This window comes from Danio rerio, chromosome 3 (genome assembly GCF_052040795.2).
Source record: "Danio rerio strain M-AB ecotype USA chromosome 3, GRCz13ab, whole genome shotgun sequence".
Classification (NCBI taxonomy): Eukaryota; Metazoa; Chordata; class Actinopteri; order Cypriniformes; family Danionidae; genus Danio; species Danio rerio.
Window position 1 is genome coordinate 55,213,003 of NC_141023.1, and position 18,699 is coordinate 55,231,701.

At 36.4% G+C, this 18,699-nt stretch overlaps 1 protein-coding gene across 3 annotated transcripts in view; it reads right to left on the reverse strand.

The window, feature by feature from the left end:
• Positions 1-18,699, reverse strand: part of lmtka (lemur tail kinase 1 a) — a 154,612-nt gene that overhangs the window by 72,836 nt on the left and 63,077 nt on the right. Inside the window, exon 1 of one of the 3 annotated variants that reach the window (XM_087245174.1) lies at positions 16,258-16,376. The exons of 1 other annotated variant lie outside the window; for it this stretch is intronic. In XM_087245174.1, coding sequence (XP_087101300.1) covers positions 16,258-16,273 — 16 coding nt within the window. In that variant the 5' untranslated portion in view covers positions 16,274-16,376. Of the gene's footprint in view, positions 1-16,178; positions 16,377-18,699 lie in introns of those variants that run through there. One more of the 3 variants, XM_087245175.1, reaches the window with a different exon arrangement.

An 18,699-nucleotide genomic window follows, 5' to 3' on the forward strand; every position in this document is an offset into this window, starting at 1 on the left:
TTACCCACCCACTCCTGCGTCTCCATGGTAACAGGCTGGCTGGCTGACCCGTCATGTTACATTACACTTCACTTTTTGTCAAATCTCTCCTCACCCCCACCCTCTATAATGATGACACATTTCTGCTGATGCATTAACAGCTGCTCTTTCTATTTTCCTCTCGCTACTTCATCAGGTTTCCCTTCAAGCGTTCTCAGTCTCTTAAACACACCTGGGGAGAAAATGCACACAGAGATCACAACTGAGAGGAGAGATACTGAATTTAAAGGCTCTGAATTTGGATTTAAAGGTGGCATGTGGTAGATGTAGACACTGTTGTTTGGAATTGCATATAGTCTGCATGCATAGAAGCAGAAGCACCAAAACAAGTCAACGTATTGAATGTCAATTAGGTGCTGCTGACATTTCAGTGATAAACACTGAGCAGCATTAATGGGTGTTGTTTAAAACTAACATATTTAAATGCATAGTCTAGAGGGAAAATTTTAACAAATGTTTGTTATTCTTAAACAATCTGTTCATCGAGATAATTTTCACAAACACAGACTGTATGAGTTTTGAAAACTGTATTAAATTGCCTGAAGCAGGTTATAAACAATATTATGCATTTTTTAGTCAGAAACATCCCTTTTGGTGTTTTCCTCGAAATAAATTCACAAAGGTAATTTTATATACAGTTTACATTATATACGTTTTATTCTTTTATAATTTTTTCAACACATTTTTATACATTAGTTTTAATAACTAATTTCTATTAATTAAAGTGTTTTGTATTTGGCATAATGGCATATATTTAGCAAGACACTCGTATTCAGCCTAAAGTGCAATGTGTAAAGCAAGGCTTATCTAGGTTAATTAGGCAAGTTCTTTGGACATTATTGGATATATAAACTCACCGGCCTAATTTCTATTCAGCCAATCACATGGCAGCAACTCAGTGCATTTAGGCATGTAGACATGGTTAAGATGATCTGCTACGGTTCCAGGGGATGGGGACACAAGGTGATTTAAAGAGCCCATATTATAGGTTTTTGAAAATGCCCCTCCATGTAGTGTGTAACACAGCTCTAAGTGAAGTGAAATATCCAGCTAAGGCTTAAATCTGTAGGAGTACAGTGTTTAAAACAGTTGATTCATCTATAAAAGAGTTGACTCATAGTGCTTCAAACAAGTCACCTTGATAACGAGTCATTAGGTGGTTCGCCATGACTTACTAACGAAACCAAGTTAGTCACTTACACGCGAAAACCCGGGAGATTTGAAACCTGCGGCCCCGCCCTCTGTCACAGAAACCCACACACACACAAACATGCCCGTCGATTGAAGTCAAACTGCAGATGGGTATTATTGAGTCTCTACCCAGAGATGAAACCTCAGCATAAGCCCAGCTTTAAGCAGTTGGAAACTACTGGAAACTACTGGAAACTACATGCTACAAAGAATACTTCGTTTGTTAAAGGAAGGATCAGTAAAGACTATGGACATGTCTGAACCTTTATCGGTTTCTTCCTCCATTTCTCAAGTGTAAGTACGTGCGATTAAAGTTGTTGCCTCGTTTACTCTTGCTTGCAAATGTATTTAGTTGTGATTTGTTACTTATAATCGCGTGTACTGCATCAGGTTAACTCGCTATATTCTCATATTCCGTGCAAAGCCACGTTAAAAACGCGACGCGTGCTGCTTTGTTCACGTTGTTTACGTGTGTGTGTGTGTCTGTGTGTGTGCGTGTGTGTGTATGTGTGTGTGTGTGTGTGTGTGTGTGTGTGTGTGTGCGTGCTAGTGTGTGTGCGTGCATGCGTTGTAGTCCGGAGGAGGGTTATGTCTTTGTGTGTGTGTTTTTGTGTGTGGTTGTGTGTGTTGACGCGTGCGCGAGGATGAGGGCAATGTGTGTGTGTGTGTCTGTGAAAAAAGCAGAATGTAAAAAGCTAGGAAATCTCCTCACCAGTTCTTGGGAGTTTTTGCTCAAAAAAATAGTTAGTTGTCTGTATTTTCAAGTCCATCGTCTGTATTTACATTCATCCATTGGCAGCTAAACTCCACGCCTTACACTATTGAGCGTGTATGCACTGTGACTATGTCTATATTGCTGATTAGCTGCTGGGCATTTCAATCTGTCTCTGGCTGAAAGCAGTCAGTGTCAACCAATCGCAGCAGACTGTCATCGGTCCAATCAGCGCAGATCAGCTTCACGCTAAGGAGGGGTTTGGGAACAAATGAATCACTGGATGATTCATATGGGAGTTGCTGGGATAATTAGATAAATATAAATGCAGATTATAAGACCTTGAAAGTGTATTTTGACCTTGCATGCTTATTAGACTGTTGTTGGAGACCCTTAAAACCAAAATATGACCCTATTTCATGTATATAATGGGCTCTTTAAGTGATTTTGAATGTGGCATAGTTGTTGGTGTCAGATGGCTGGTTTAAGTATTTCAGAAACTGCTGATCTAATGAGATTTTTACGCACAACCATCCCTAAGGTTAACAGAAAACGGTCCGAAAAAGAAAAAAATATCCATAGAGTGGCAGTTTTGTGGGTGCAAATGCCTTGTTGATGCAAGAGGTCAGAGGAGAATGTCAGACCGGTTCAAGCTGAAAGGCAACAGTAACTCAAATAACCACTTGTTACAACTGAGGTATACAGAAGAGCATCTCTGAAAGCACAAAACATTGAATCTTGGGGTGAATAACACCAGAGCCAGGCTAACCATTAGAGCCAACTGCAGCCCATTCTGTTTAGTGCGGGAACACAATGACCAATCAAAGGTTTTTAAGAACTCACTCGACAACGCTCAAATGGTAAACAGCATAATATTTGCATTTATTAATTTAAATGCTCATGTTGTTCTGTGCATGTACTTGAGTTTTGTTTGATACTTTAATTTGTCTGACTGCTTGTATCAAAGGACAAAATTGTATCACAAATAATGTAGCCTACAAATATAAATGTATTTATTAACACTTATATACATTTTAATACAAGAATTCTTATATTATATATATATATATATATATATATATATATATATATATATATATATATATATATATATATATATATATATATATATATATATATATATATATACACACACACACACACACACACACACACTGGACAAATTGTTAATAATTGCACCTTCAAATGAACATATAACATTAAATGTAAGAAAAACTGTCTACTTCAAAAAATTATCAAAATATGGTTTAATTAATGCCTTATTTTCATTAAGTGGAACATGTCTGAAACTTAATCTGTCCAGTGTCTATTAAAATAATTTTAAAAATTAAACAATTACACTAAATGTTATATTATACAGTTTATACATTTTGAATGCCTTGCTGAAGTAAAATAATATATATCACTAATGATTGAAAGACAGTGTTGAAGCGTTAGTTTTATATGAGAAAATTAAAGTCATTTATAGCTTAAGATGTAAGAGATTGGTTAACTGTGTAATATGAAAGTACATTTTTGCTAACACTTTAATTAGATGTGTCTTAGTTCCACATGTTCCATGCACTTACTATAGTAATTAAAATCAATTATGCACAATTACATGTAACTAAACCAGACCCACATTCTAACCTCACTCATATACAGTAAGTTCATGCAATTAATACTGAATAGTTAAATAAATAGTTACACTTTAACTACTTAAAAATAAGATGTTAACTATATTTATTTTTTAAATATAAGTAACATACTGTATATGTACATAGTGGGGCATTGTACTAAATTAATAATTCAAATGTAAGTACACTTAATATACAGTGGGACCAAACCCCACTTTGAAAATTTAAAAGTGGGAAATTTTGAAAAGTGTCCAAACTTGGACTTTCTTTTACCATTTTTGAATAATATAATAGTCTGTGTTTATAAAACATGAATAAAGTATAAAATGAACCCTGTGCAGCATTTCACAAAGCAATCTCTAAGGTTTCACGAAAGATGAACAAAGGTCTTCAGGGTTTGAGGCGACGTGAGATGAGAAAGCACATATACTCAAGAAACATAATTACTAGTTGCGCTAGTGGAGCACAAATGACTTTCACCTTTAAAGACGGGAAGACAGCAGCTGGTGGAGTTAGAGCTGTGGAGTGTACAGAGGAGAATAATGAGAGGATAGTTTGAGCAGATGGAGAGGGCAGCAGTCACAGGAGAGACTGCATCATGACTCACACACTCCACACACACAGTGTTTCGTTTTACTAGACAGGGTGAAACTCCAAACTCGCTTCTCTTAGGCTATAATCTGTCAAGTGTATTGGCAAAACTCCAAAACAAAATACACTTTTCTTGTTTGCTGTTTTCATTCAGGCTTCGCTGCAAAACTGCAAATACTATTACAACTGCATAATTGGCCATTTTATTGCACTTTTTATGGCTTATTTTTGTTTTCCATGAATATTTGATGGGAATTTTGAACCACACTTAAGTACTTTGATCTGTTGTGGTAATTTATATTTGCTAACATGTCAGTAATAGTAACAGATAACTAAATACTGTAGTTTTCTACCACTATAGGGTAACTTACACAAAATACACCACAGTTTACTGTAGAAAAACTAAAGTATTCTACAATATTTGTTAGATTTTTCAGTTCACTAATTGTAAATCCTATAATATATACAGTATAATACACTTTACTATAGTATGGTTCAAAAACACTATAGTATTTAATACAAATCACAATGATATTTACTAATTATCCATGTTTTTATACTAATAATATAATGACTAATCTCATAACTACCATAAAAACTCATTTAAATAAAATATAAAAAAAACACAAGATTGATGCGCCAAATTGTCAGTTTGTTCACAAAATAATTGTAATCAGGGTTGGTCTTGCATATTAAACTTGGATGTCAACAGGTACAACGACTTTGTGTAGGTTATGTTCCTGGAGCCCACCCTGGACTGCACATTTTGCATGTCTAGTTTGTCTTGTACAACCATTTTGAACCCTATTTGGTAATGAAGTATCATTAAATGAGCAATCATAAGATTGTCAACAAGATTTACAAATGCAATATTTATTAACAATGCGCAAAATGCTAAAACTTCATGATTATATTTATTTATTGATATCCATTTTGTACAACTATAACATTTTTGATATTTAAATCATGTTTGTTCAACCTGTTGGGTTTTATTAATAGCTAAACATACACTTCATTCTTCAGCATCATAAAAATGATATACTATTTATGCACACATTCTCAATAGCCACAGCGTTAACCTTTCTAGTCGTAACTTCTCATAGAAGAAGTCCCTACCGCTTGGTGGTCTACCAACCTACTTTCTTTACTTTGCTTCTTTATAATGTTTCAGCATGTGTTGTCTGTAAGCGTTTATGAAGGCTGCTTGTATTGTTGCTGTGTATGACTTTCTTGTCACAAATGTTGCTCGTGCAGCGCTGCGTTATGTCTCTGCCATCGTGTCTATCTGTAATGGAGAAGTGTACGACTTGCTTGTGTTGAGTACATAAGTTATCTGAAAGGCACATGATCGCTCACGTCAAGTTCTGCCGCAGATTGATTGGTGCGAAGTGTCACAGCGCTAAAAGATTTAGTTATGCAGGAATTATTAAAATATAGTTAAAATATCGAAACTTTAAAAAAATATCGATACCAAATTAAAAGCTTCTGAGTATCGAATATCCATACTTGAGCATCAATGTGCACATCCCTAGTGACTGTAAGAAAGTGTCTGGTAGAAGTGTCAAATGTATATTGATTAGTGGTGGGCCGTTATCTGTGTTAAAGTGCTGCGTTAACGCGAGACTATTATCTTTATTATGTACACCAGCTCAACAGCTTGTTAACATAATCTTGTTTACCCCCAATCACATTGCTAATAATTCTGACTTCAACTGTAAGTTTATTTAGGCAAGTAGGTGAGGCAAAGATAATTTGCTGAAGATGATCTGAAAGAATGAGCATCAAAATAGGGGATGAAGGTGATTTAAGTGACTTTGAATATGGTCTAGTGTAAGTATTTCAGAAACTGCTGATCTAAATTTACAAGCAACTTCAGTGTGTGTAAATTTTTCAATCAATCCTGCCCCAAAATATCCTATACAATCCTAGCAATATCTTTTTAGGAGTGAAGACAATTGTAAAATGTGTTTGAGACTGCCATAAATCCCTTCAGCATTTAGTAAGAGTGGCAATTGTGTTTAGATGTAATGGGTGTGTGACTTTAAGTACTTGATTTCATGAGTGCTCAGATCCTCTTTTATTGCAAAGCTGTTCACACACAGATCCAAGATGGATACTCATAGCTGCAGTGTCAGCACTCTAGGCTATCGAAAAGAGGAAATAAGATTTAGAAATAAAGAGAAGAAGCCCTAAATCTCCAGCTGCAGAACTTGCACCGAGTCTGTATAGAGAGAGAGCTTACATGAGAGGCCCATGACTAGATACACAGGGAAAAGAAGAAGGATTTGTTTCTGTCCCGTGAGGAGTTTGTAGTCTTCTTGGTGTATTCTGATGAAAGACAATGCAAGAGATGCTGCCAATGGCTGACTGCATGAGGCTGAGGTGCAGAGCTGAAGCTGTGTGAATGTCCTCTAAATGCACAGGACACTCACTGTGCTGCAATGCCTGCTTTACACCTCATCCATCATACACTCGCAAGCACACACAAACAGGTCTACTTTAAAAATTGTCCAATGCATAATGCTAATTACTGACTCAAATATATTAATATGTATAATATCTAAAACTTAGATTTTGTATTAACCAAGTTCACACACACTGTACATGTGCAAACAAATTATCGAACACATGAATAAACGAACGGACGATCGAACGAATAATTGAAGGTAAGTTTACTTTATGAATAGAACCATTAAATGTTTTGAGAAGTAAACATTTTGTCTTGAGACTACAAAAGTCAGTGTGTCTCAGTGTGCTGTAAAACATACTATAATACAGTTTGCATAACCCTATTATTCAAGCACCAGACAGTATGGGATTTAGTTTTTTTATTTATTTTATTTTTTTTTAATAATTATAGTTAAGTCCAAGGGTTTACCAAGTTTGATCCTGGACAGTCATGCTGCATCCCAATTCACATACTATGAAGTACATAGAAAAAATATGTACTACTTTGGAAAAGGAAAATATATATACTTTTGAGTATGTAACAGAAGAGTATGCAAACTTTAAGACATACTACTTCCTCATTAACAGATCATTGCTTAGCTATGTCACCTGTCAATCATCTCGACACTTCATCCACATTTCTTTCATATTTTATTACCTACCTTACTGGAGAAGCAGCAGCAGGATAATCTGCCATTCACAGGACTTTCATGCAGAGAAATCTCCTCAGGTATTTAGGTAATTATGCATTCAGACGTTAATGTCTGAACATATCTTGATAAAAGTTCACATTGTTGTTGCAGATTAAATATAACATGGAAAATGCGGTTTAAACATGTTCCAGTTGGCTAGATATTAATAGTAATTCAAACAACTTTACCAAAGTCTCACTACTTACTGGTTGGTCTTGCGTGTCTCCCATGTTTGTAGTTTGTTAACAGTTTTTACCCCAATTTGTAGTTCTAATAAAATTCATGTCCAACGTTCAATGTGTTGTGGTCAATTTTAGTGGTTAGAGTACTGACACTTCTAGACTTCGAATTTTTACTGGCAATAGTAAACCATTCAGGAAACTTTGGCATACTCTTTGCCACATACTATTTAGGGACATACTTAATCTGTTGTCCAAAACTATTTAGGATGGATAGTATGTGAATTTGGATGCAGCATCGATGTCCTGCAGATTTTAGCTTCAACTCTAATCAAACACACCTGAACAAGCTAATCAAGGTCTTCCAGGCAGGCGTGCTGAGGCATGTTGGAGCTAATCTGTGCTGGACACCGACCCTTCAGGGCCAAGTTTGGTGACCCCTGTTTAAATCATTTACCACAAACAAGAGTGTCTTTTTTTTCTGAATGTCAACACAAGAGCGGCTGCAAATCATTCAACAGTTTGGCAAAGAACTCAACTCAGTTTATTTCTAAAGCACTTTCAACCAACCACAATAAGTACCAAAGTGCTGTACATAAAAATACATAACACATGCAAGGAGCCAAAATACATAAACTCGCAATACATGATTAAAAGCTAAAGAAGTGTGTTTTCAGTGACCTGAAATGACTCAGAGGTAGGAGATGTTCTTAGAGAGAGTGGAAGATTGTTCCAAAAGTCTTGGAGCTTTGGAAAAAGCTCTGTCATCTTGACATTTCAAGCGTGGTCGCGGGAATGTCAAATAGAGGCGATCCTTAGAGTGAAAAGGATTGATGTATATTAATTAGCTCAGAAATATACTCAGGGGCCAGGACATGGAGGGATGTAAAAACATACAACAGTACTTTGTAATTCTATACTGGATTCTATCAGTACAGTGATTCTCCACTGTATCGGTAACTACTGTAGGGAAACCAGTACAGATGTGATGTCTGAGTGAGTTACATTTTAGACACAACACTGTCTTCTTGTTTTCTCATGCTTTTTCTGTTTCGCCAAAGAAACTAAATCCATGATCTTAACCCGATCCAGATTATTTATATAAAATGTTAATATTAAAACTTTAAATGGCATACAGATTGAACAAGTTGCATCTTGTGATATGGCTGCCACAGCCATATCACCCTGCAGCCCAAGACTGGTTACTCACTGAAGCTAAGCAGGGCTGAGCCTGGTAAGTACCTGGATGGGAGACCACTAGGGAACACTAGGTTGCTGTTGGTAGTGGTGTTAGTGAGGCCAGCAGGGGGCGCTCAACCGGTGGTCTATGTAAGTCCTAATGCCCCAGTAAAAGTGAAGGGGACACTACATTGTCAGTGGGCGCCGTCTTTCGAATGAGACATTAAACCGAGGTCCTGACTCTCTGTGGTCATTAAAAATCCTATGGCACTTCTCGTGAAAGAGCAGGGGTGTAACCCTGGTGTCCTGGCCAAAGTCCCTCTATCGGCCCATATGATCATGGCCTCCCAATCATCCCCTTCCACCGAATTGGCTCTTTCACCGTCTCTCCACTCCACCAATAGCTAGTGTGTGATGAGCGCACTGGCGCTGTTGTCCTGTGGCTGCCGTCGCATCATCCAAGTGGATGCTGCACACTGGTGGTGGTGTGGAGAGACCCCCCACATGATTGTGAAGCGCTTTAGGTGTATGGCCATACACAATAAATGCGCTATATAAATACACATTACATTACATTATAAACAATTTAGGTGTCTAGCTTGATGATAAGTTGACTTATAGTTGTCACATCGATAGCCTTTTAAAAAAAACTCAAACCAACATTAGATTTTTATTTTCATAAAGAAAAACGTTTCCCCTTTGCAGCTGGAAAAGGTTTAGTTGAGAGTAAACTTCTATCAGTATTGGATTACGGAGATATACATTATATGCACACACCTCTGAATGTTTTGAAAATATTGAATATTGTTTATCATAGTGCCTTAATTTTTCACTGGTTCAAGAGCACGCACACATCACTGTAATTTATATAAAATGGCAGAATGGACCTCACTACAGTCAAGGAGAAAATGTATTTTAGTGTAAGTAAGTATCTAAGTTGTTGGAGTACTGTTAAAATACTTACAATACTAGATCAGCTGATACACTCTTACTTAAGATGCCATTTTTCACACAAGGTCAGGTCGATCTGCATCCTTTAAGTAAGCTCCAAATGTATGGAATGAGCTTCAACATATACTAGGTTTGAAATCTGTACTATCTACTGCTATATTAATAAATATTTTAAAGACTGTAAATTTAAAACAGTGAACATGTTTTAACAATTGATTATGGTTTATACTATTTTTGTGCATTTCTATATGTGCTAACATTTTATGTTTTATGTATTTATTTGTATTTTTATTTTTAGTAACTTTGTCCTATGCTCCCTGTCTTGACCTGGTGTATGTTTCTGAACTAAAGACGCAAGATGCGTCCTTACAAACATACTTTGTTGATTTGCTATTTCCCAAATCCATAATTCCAATGAACATTCGCAAACAGCGTTGCAAACATCTATGCTTGTGACTACACCTGTTGATAAATTGAAGTCATCACTCTTAGGCGTAAGGTGCTTTCAAAGTATTAACAGTTCAGTTTTAGCAATCTTTATGTTAACATTTGCGCTCCCTAAGTAGTGCACTTTAAAAACAGTGAGTCATTTTTAACACAGCCGTGGCTCATGACAGAAGCTATAGGTGATCAATTATTTAAAAGCGGAATTTATGTTATGTCTCCAAAGCATGTGAAGACAAAAAGCACAGCATACATTAATGCTTTAATTTACAGTAGGTTATTTATTAAGTCTCTGTCCTGTATAACATGGGCCTGTTGGTTAGAACATTTCTTCAGGGGGTTGCATGTGTCAAATTGTAAAAGTAGACAAAATTTCAAAAATAAAAAATTAAATAAACAATATCCTACTTAATTATAATCATCATTATCATCATCATTATTATTAATAATATTATTAAAGTATTAACATTTTATTTCTTAATAAATAATAAATATTACATTTATTTTTTTTTATAAATAGCCTCATTATTTATTTATTTATATGATTTACATATGAGATCAAAATACGTTAGTGTTAGTTTTTGTAAGTGATTTTATGTTGTAGAATAGAATATGTAATGTTCTCAATAATATTCGTAAAGGAAACACAGGCCCAATAGGTGCCATTTACATATATTTCAAATAATATGGAAAACAAGCAAATGTTTTTACTAAAAATAATATTGGATTTTTTTTATGCTTGTGTATGTAAAACAATGTAATTTGCACAAACAAATGATGGGGTTCTTCTCTAAAAAAGTTGTTACCACACTGTTAGAGCAGTGGTCACCAAACTTGTTCCTGGAGGGCCGGTGCCCAACATATTTTAACTCCAACTCTAATCAAACACACCTGAACAAGCTAATCAAGGTCTTACGAGGTATACTTGAAACATCCAGGCAGGTGTGTTGAGGCTGGTTGGAGCTAAACCCTGCAGGGACACTGGCCCTCCAGGAGCGAGATTGGTGACCCCTGGTTTAGAGCGTCATAATGGGCATTTTGCGCTATAACTAACGTGATTCAAACAATGGATCTGCGACAGAGAAATTATGGGTTTTGGGAAACACTCGTCACTACATCGTTCTTATTTTAAATGATGCATCATACTATGATAGTTCAGCCGTGAGTTACATTGTTGTTTGGGAAACACACCCCAGGACTCCCTGGTAGAAGAGACATTGTTTTACAATAGGACATTCCTAGTATAATAATTAAATAAATGAAAAGAATTAAGATAAAACAAGAGCAGAACATATGTGCACCCCCTAGATGTTTCCTACAGCCCTATAGTGTTTTTTCTTATTGACTTAATACATTTTGGACAAATCATTTGGTAAATAAAAGACTATTTATTTATAAAGACTATTAATATACGTAATTACTTGATCTATTATATAGCAGGCGAAAACATCATAACAAATATAACATTTTTCTTTAGTGGTTTCATTAGTGATCAAAAAGTAACGAGTTGTATAATATGTCTACTTAAAACAATATGCAACCTGGAAACTGCTTTACTTGTAAATGAAAATGTTGTTTTAATATGCATGTTTTGAATGAATGATTTGTCCTTTTCTTTTGGTTACTGGATTTGTCTGCTACTTTTGACACCAATTCTCCTGTCAAGTGTCATGACAATGGGCATCTCAGGAAGCAGACTTCAGCTGTCAAATCTCTCAGTTACAGTAGTTTATTCTTGCTGTCTTGGATGGGTGATCTAGTTACTGGGGTGCCTCAGGGCTCAGTTCTTGGACCATTTCTCTTCACTATCTATAGTACATGGCATCATTTGGATCTGTCATTCAGAAACATGGCTTTTTCTGTCACTGTTCAGCTGATGACACTCAACTCTTCCACTCGTTTCTAATGATCTCCCTATAGCTGATCGTATCGCAGCATTTCTGACAGACATGTCTTCCTGAATGAGGGATTTTTGCCTTTAACTCAGCCATACGTGCTTGTGACTCACTCCTGTAAATATGCCTTGTGCAATATTGAGAAGAATCATTTCCTATTAGGGCATATACCTCATCTTTTGTCCAAGCTCTTGTTCTGCTCAAACTGGACTATTGCTGTGTGTTCTTGGCAGGCCTTCCATGTATTCTCAAGCAATTTATCAAGAAGGTGGCAGCGAGAGTAGTTTTTAACGAGCAGAAAAGAGTGCACGTCACACCTTTGTTCATCATTTTACACTTGTTGTCAATTGCTCCTTGCATCAAAATAAATGCACTGATGTTGGGTTAAAAAACAGCCACTGGCTTTGCACCTCTTTATCTAAATTCATCGCTTCAGACATTTTTTTGCCCTCCAGAAGCTTTTGTTTTCCAAGTGAACACTCATTCCCGAGAAACAACATTACATTTAAGGGCTTTCACCTTAAATATACTGACCAGACACATAATTATTTTGCTTTTTATTCAACAAATGAGCCAACTTTTGCCCAAGGAAGACTCGATGGTCAGTGGTAATCCGATTCCAAGGAATTTATGACCCAAAGGAATGTACCCACAGCACAGCACAAAGGAATTAAACAGGACTTCTTTAAGCTTCCTGCTTAAGACTGATGTTTTAACATAAACTTTACTCTCTCTTTGTGTGTAATCATGTGTTTTGCAACGTTTCCCATGCTCCTGTATTAATATTATTGGTTTTGATACTTCTGTATACAATGTTTAACTCTACCAAAGCTAAACGAGCTCATAAACTGTTCATGTTTAGATTTGTTCTTAAGCTAACTTGCTGTACTAATTGATCGTTGACATTTTATCTTAATACAAGTGCAACATATTAACATTTTAAGAGACTTGAACAATTCTGCCTCAGTTTGCATCAAATTTGCCTATGTAAATTTCCCTTCCTTGAACAAAGGGCCATAAATCCATGATTGAAGGAAGTTAGTTTCTAATTGGTCAACTTTCCATGGAGGGTGGAGCCGAACCCGCCCTATAAAGCTTGTTCAAAGCAACGCCCGCTCTCTCTTAAAACTGCAACTCTTAAACCATCTCTCTCTTTTAACTGTAGCTCTTGAACCATGCCCTCTGAAACCAACTTTCTTTAACCAGGGCTCTCTGCTCTGCAACGAACTAAGAACGAGACCTAAGCAGAGAAACCTTCAAGAAAGTAGGCGGAGACCCAGACAGAAAGGGTTAATGGCACAGCTCGGACCTTCACATCTAAGATACATCCTTTCTTTATTTTCCATCGAGAGTCTAGTTAAGTTTAGTGCATCGCAAACCAGTAGTCCTCATGACTAGCCCCTTTGCCGCTTCAAACTTGAAACAATCGACTCCACTCCACTTCAAACCTCGCGAGGAGCAAGGACAACCAACCAGCCACATGCTCAACCAAAGGAGGTTCGACACATCACACAGACAGACGCAAGTATCCATTTTTGTCTACATCTGAACTGGTGTGAACTAAATGCAAACCTAAAGAGACAATAAAAGGGTGAATTTGATTATGTTTGGTTCGCTAGGTTTGCTCTTACAAACTCCGAGGTTTTCCCATCAATACATCCTCTGAACCTCTTACTTCACGCTCATTACTCTTCTCTATGCTTGTATGAATGTGTTTGTGTTAGGTGTTAGTTTCTGTTAGATTAGTCAATAAAGTTTAATTTTAAACTTAGTGGGTTTTATTTTTGATAGCAATAGCCATAATAAACTCGACCGTCCACTCGAACGATCACTGGACGATTTGTTTGTTCTTCAAATTCATTTGAAGCCACGTTCAAATGAATCTTCCTCCTGCTAAAGTAATCCGCTATATATATAATGGTGCAGAAGATACGCGAGCACTGTAATCTAAATTATAACTTGCAACATTATAATGGTGGAATACCATCGCATCACTCACTGTAGTTGATTCTGAATTATTTGAACATTGTTTTAGGGCAAAATCCAAGTGCTCACGCATGTACATCTCACATTAATCTCAGTCAAAATGAAGAGCAATACAAAACAACTGCTGTACAATGCCATACAGCATTTTAGCAGAATAGGACTCATGATTGCATCACATCACTAAAAATGGGTCATCATTTTTGAAAGCTTCCATTTTGACATTGGTTTTATTAAATAGAAAAAAAATAGAACCTGTTATTAACCTGAAAACTGTAAAAACTGTTTCTCTCTCAATCAAACACCGATTTGAATGCAGCACTTCGAATAATTATAAACATTTGCAAATCATTAACATTTATCATTTATGTTGCATGGGTTTGAATTGAGATCACAATCTTGTAATGTTTTATTGTGCAGTTTTACGCTGAATGCATTAATGCAGGCTAAACAAATGGTAACACAACAACAAATTAATACTAACCTAAGAATGCATTTAGGTCCCAACACAACTTTTTCCATCATCATTGAATTATACAGAGAAACCAAAATGCTTTCATATTAGTGGTTTGAATGACGCGAGAGGCAATCTTTTAGACGGTCACGTAAAACAAAAACGGGACAAGGTAGATTTTGTTCTTCTTGGCTTTGTGGTTGATCATCAAGACAATGACAAGTTTGTTTGTTTGAGTTTAGGTCGATCATGGCTTGTTATTATATGTATATAGTATTTAAAAGTAATGTCTCGGCTTTGTTTAAAAACAGAGGTTCTTTAGTTTTCATTCTACTGTAGTGATGGGAAGTTCGGATCATTTTACTGACTCAGATCTTTGAGTCACGTTCATCGAGATGAACAAATCTTTTCTTGAGTCATTTCGTTCATTTGGTTCAACTTGCCAAAATATTGATAAAATATTACGAATTGCTTCCAAACACACCTACAACTAGCCCAAAGGGTTGATTACACAACAAATAAGTCATAAATAGAATACTATAAAAAGGAGAAAATATTAATTTAATGTTTACCTGCTCTTTTGTCTATAAAGGTATTGTTGTCTCTTTGCTCAGCTCACCTCTTCATGTCTTCAAATGTCAGTGGTTCGTTCACGTTACACTGACAGTCACATTTAATCTTAACCAAAGTACACAGTCCGAGCCAACAGGAGCCATGAGAATTAGTTCACCTTTCAAGTCTTCTGGTTCCTGAGTTGTTCGTTCATCACGTGACAGAATGACTCTAACACGAGGACTGGAGAGGTGAACGGATCAATTCTTTTTCCGGCTCTAAACGCATATGATTGGCCCGTGATGAATGAATGATTTAAACCCGATAGAGGACTCGAGAGATGAATGGATCAATTATTTTTTACATTCTAAACGCATATAAATGGCCTATGAGGAACGAATGAGTCAAATCCGATAGAGGACTCGAGAGGTAAAAGGATCAATTCTTTTTCCGGCCCTAAATGCATTTGATTGGCTTCTGCCTTTCCGCGATGAACGATTAAAAAACTAACATCTGCACAAATGTGCGCACGCGCGGATGAACAGATCCCTCCCTGAGATGACTTGTAGATCCAGAGTCATATTGAAGATTCATTCAAAATAAACGAATCATTCAAGAACGACCTATCACTATTCTCCTGCTTGTGTGCGCTAGTGACGTATCTTTGTAAACCAGTAGCGTTCAGCTGTGTGTCTAGCTCTGCCTTTTGGTACTCTTTTGTTGTGCTAGGTACCTTTTGAAAAGGCTACCCAAAAAATGGTACGGTTTGCTTTTTGTTAACTTCAGACATTGGAAACAGCCATAACCGTACTGTAGCATACTGTACCACTCAGTGGAAATGAGCCATTAGTATATTAGGCATGAAACAAGTAAAATGGAAATGAAGTGCAAGTTAATTCAGCTTACAAACTATAAAAACACATTAAAAACTGTAAGGAAGAAAGACATGATTAAGCAAGAGGTGAAGCTGATGAAGCAAATAAAGTGTGAATAAGACAGCTGATGGAGCAGAGCCTTTTAGGTCATAACTCCAACATACTGTAATGTTCAAAACTGCATTCGAAAGCATAATGAATCTTTTCTATTATGACAAATGAAGATTTACTTCATATTACACTGACCTCATCGCAACCTCCTTTAAGTACAACAAATGGTTTGATCCTATTTGCCACAACTCTTTTGTAGTTCATTCATACTCTTTAGATAAAATATTTTAATAATAAAAACCTACCAAAAACAACCCCGGAGGTCCTTGAAATTTAGTAGAGTAAGTAGGTGTTGTCCAAAAAGACATATGACTCCCCACAGACCTTCAGACATGGACATTAATTTCCAGGCCTTCGGGATGAGAGCTGGGCTTCATGAAGCTGTGGCTCGACACTTTCTGTGGCATCAGTAAGTTGTTACTGCCTCGTCCTCTGCTACGAGTGGACAGTGTCTGCCAGAGAGCTCGTATTTTAACAATTGCTGATGCTTGGTAGGAAGGAAGCTCGGAGGGGAGGAAGGGCCACCTGTGTGCCTATTTTTAGCCTCCATCTCTCTCTTGGTGTTGTTCTTGTGTACACGCACTCTTCCTTCTCCTGGCTCAGCATAGCATAAGTTTCCAGCTGAGCTGTTCCTTCCCTTGTGTTTGTACGCTTTAAAAGCACGCAAGCGTAGCCACGCACTACAACAATGCCCTTCACTGCTGTGACCAACTGCTGACAGCTTTACAGGGTTGGGGGTGTGCCAGTCTTGACACTACTGCAAAATGGATTAGCTTAAGTTGTCTGCTTTTTTGTCTTGCTTGCAGGTTGGTTTGTTTGTTTGTGCTTTTTGTGTCTTGGTTTGTGTCTATTTGTTGTTTGTTGGTGTGTGTTTGGGTATATATGTGCTTGTTTTTTTTTTTTTTCTGTTTGAGATTGCATCTGTGTTTGCTTACTTTTGTGTTTGTTTGCTTAATTGTGTCTGTCTGTTCTTATGCATATTTGTCTGTGTTTGCTTGTTTTGTTTGTGTGTGTGTGTTTGTATATGGTTTTTTTGTGTGTTTTTGTGTCTGGCTGTTTGTGTTAGATTGTATCCGTTTGTCTGTTTGTGTGTATTTGATGTTCGTTGGTATGTGTTTGGGTATATGTGTGCTTGTTTGTTTTTTGTTTGAGATTGCATATGTGTTTGTTTACATATGTGTTTGCTTAATTGTGTCTGTCTGTTCTTTTGTATTGTTGTCGGTGTATGCTTGTGTTTGCTTGTGTGTATGTTTGGTTTGTAAATGCTTTTGTTTGGGTTTTTGTGTTTGACTGTTTGCGCTAGCTTGTATCTGTTTGTCTGATAGTTTGTTTGTGTTTTCGTTTTGCTTTGTGTCTTTGTTGTTTGTGTTGTGTGTTTGGGTATATGTGTGCTTGTCTGTTTTTAGTTTGAGATTGCATCTGTGTTTGTTAACATTTGTGTTTGCTTAATTCTGTCTGTCTGTTCTTTTGTATTGTTGTCGGTGTTTGCTTGTGTTTGTTTGTTTGTTTGTTTGTGTCTGACTGTTTGCTTTAGCTTGTATCTGTACTGATAGTTTGGGTTTTTGTTTGTGTTTATTTGTTGTGTTTGGGTGTATGTGTGTGTTTGTTTTTGTGTTTGTATATGCTTTTGTTTGTATTTTAGTGTATGACTGTTTGTGTTAGCTTGTATCTGTTTGTTTCTGATAGTTTGGGTTTTTGTTTGTGTTTATTTGTTGTTTGTTGGTGTGCGTTTGGGTATATATGTGCTTGTTTTTTTTCTGTTTGAGATTGCATCTGTGTTTGCTTACTTTTGTGTTTGTTTGCTTAATTGTGTCTGTCTGTTCTTTTGCATATTTGTCTGTGTTTGCTCGTTTTGTTTGTGTGTGTGTGTGTGTGTTTGTATATGGTTTTTTGAATGTTTTTGTGTCTGGCTGTTTGTGTTGGCTTGTATCCGTTTGTCTGTTTGTGTGTATTTGATGTTTGTAGGTATGTGTTTGGGTATATGTGTGCTTGTTTGTTTTTTGTTTGAGATTGCATATGTGTTTGTTTACATATGTGTTTGCTTAATTGTGTCTGTCTGTTCTTTTGTATTGTTGTCAGTGTATGCTTGTGTTTGTTTGTGTGTATGTTTGGTTTGTAAATGCTTTTGTTTGGGTTTTTGTGTTTGACTGTTTGCGCTAGCTTGTATCTGTTTGTCTGATAGTTTGTTTGTGTTTTCGTTTTGCTTTGTGACTTTGTTGTTTGTGTTGTGTGTTTGGGTATATGTGTGCTTGTCTGTTTTTAGTTTGAGATTGCATCTGTGTTTGTTTACATTTGTGTTTGCTTAATTCTGTCTGTCTGTTCTTTTGTATTGTTGTCGGTGTTTGCGTGTGTTTGTTTGTTTGTTTGTGTCTGACTGTTTGCTTTAGCTTGCATCTGTACTGATAGTTTGGGTTTTTGTTTGTGTTTATTTGTTGTGTTTGGGTGTATGTGTGTGTTTGTTTTTGTGTTTGTATATGCTTTTGTTTGTATTTTAGTGTATGACTGTTTGTGTTAGCTTGTATCTGTTTTTTTTCTGATAGTTTGGGTTTTTGTTTGTGTTTATTTGTTGTTTGTTGGTGTGCGTTTGGGTATATATGTGCTTGTTTGTTTTCTGTTTGAGATTTTATCTGTGTTAGCCTACATTTAATTTTGTTTTTGTTTGTGTTTGCTTAATTTTGTATGTTCTTTTGGATGTTTTTTGGTGTTTGCTTGTTTTTGTTTGTGTGTATATGCTTTTGTTTGTGTTTTTTGTGTTTGACTGTTTGC